The sequence below is a fragment of the Dendrobium catenatum genome, unplaced genomic scaffold (assembly GCF_001605985.2).
Source record: "Dendrobium catenatum unplaced genomic scaffold, ASM160598v2 original_scaffold_163419, whole genome shotgun sequence".
Taxonomy (NCBI): domain Eukaryota; kingdom Viridiplantae; phylum Streptophyta; class Magnoliopsida; order Asparagales; family Orchidaceae; genus Dendrobium; species Dendrobium catenatum.
Genome location: NW_021481844.1, coordinates 1 through 1,191, shown reverse-complemented (window position 1 = coordinate 1,191; position 1,191 = coordinate 1). Strand labels below are relative to the sequence as shown.

The following is a 1,191-nucleotide window of genomic DNA, read 5'->3' as shown; positions in this document are numbered from 1 at the left end:
ATTTAGCCAATTAATAAAATCTATCAAATACATTATTTCTGACAATTTATATTATTCCACAAACTACTAAACAAGCTTTATTACAGCTCTATCTTTTGGCGTATAAAAAGCATCATCTCCTGTAATATAGTTTACGCAATATAATAAAATCCATGCAGTCATAAATGTAAACAAATATAGCAGAAAAAGAAGGAAAAGAATACAACATAACATCCCAATTTCGCAGCTTTTGTCAGCTCGGGGATAAGAATTACGGAGGTAGAAAGAGCATAAGGCTCTCAAGTTGGAGAGCAACCTTAGATGTCTTTGAATGCAGCAAACACATCACCATGGATGAAATCATTGTCAACAAGGCTGACTAAGTAGTAACTTCTTTGAACCTGCACAAAACATGAGAGAGTTATGATTTTCTTTGAGATTAAAAGGCAAATTACCCACCGTTGTTTAGCTTGGTTGGTGGGTGAGTACGGTTGCGAACCCCCAACCCGTGTTTGATTCCCCTCGAGCGGCAGCGCTTCTTAAGTGGGGCTCAATCAAGTGCAGGCCAGGAGGTTTCTGGGGTTAGTGCCTCTTTTAGGTCAGCCGAGGATTAGTCACGCCGCCAAGCGCCCTTTTGGGGGTGGCAGCGGGTGGTAGGGGTGTCAGTTTCATGTCAAGGGTCCGAACCCGAAACTGATCCGACACTATTCATGTAAAACCGAACATGACATGTTTTTGCAAATGTGTTGATTTTCCGGACTCGACCCGCTTCAGGTTCGATCAACCTAACCCGACCCGAATGATCCGGTGCCAACAAAAAGCAGCTAGTTTTTGGTTCAAAAACGGGTCAATATTAGATTGTCGGGTCAAAAAGGGTCAATGCCGGGTCAAAGGGCCAACTCGAACCCGACCCAATTTTTAAAACGGGTTGAATTGTTGAACCCAACCCGTTCAGTCGGGTTGGGTTTGGGTCAACCCAAACCTGAAATTTTCGGATCAAGTTTTCAGGTTGGGTCCAATATTGACACCCCTAGAGGGTGGATACCCCATTCCCAAAAAAAAAAGCAAGTTGAATTCGATTAAAAAAACAATTTCTTGTTTACTCATATACTCTTACCTCCTCCAATAGTGCCCTTGATGGATCAGCCTCAGGGAACAAACAAGCCCATCCTCTGGTCCAGATTTCAAATGCCTCATCCTTCCACACCATAA

General features: G+C 42.9%; 1 protein-coding gene across 1 annotated transcript; it reads right to left on the bottom strand.

The window, feature by feature from the left end:
- Positions 1-14: 14 nt before the first annotated feature.
- On the bottom strand, positions 15-1,186 carry LOC114578807 (probable methylenetetrahydrofolate reductase; the record flags this gene model as incomplete). The annotated part of the gene is made up of 2 exons (XM_028692294.1): positions 15-380; positions 1,097-1,186. Coding segments are annotated over 2 exons (174 nt in total), but the record flags the coding sequence as incomplete, so codon positions are not given.
- Between the last annotated feature and the right edge of the window lie 5 nt (positions 1,187-1,191).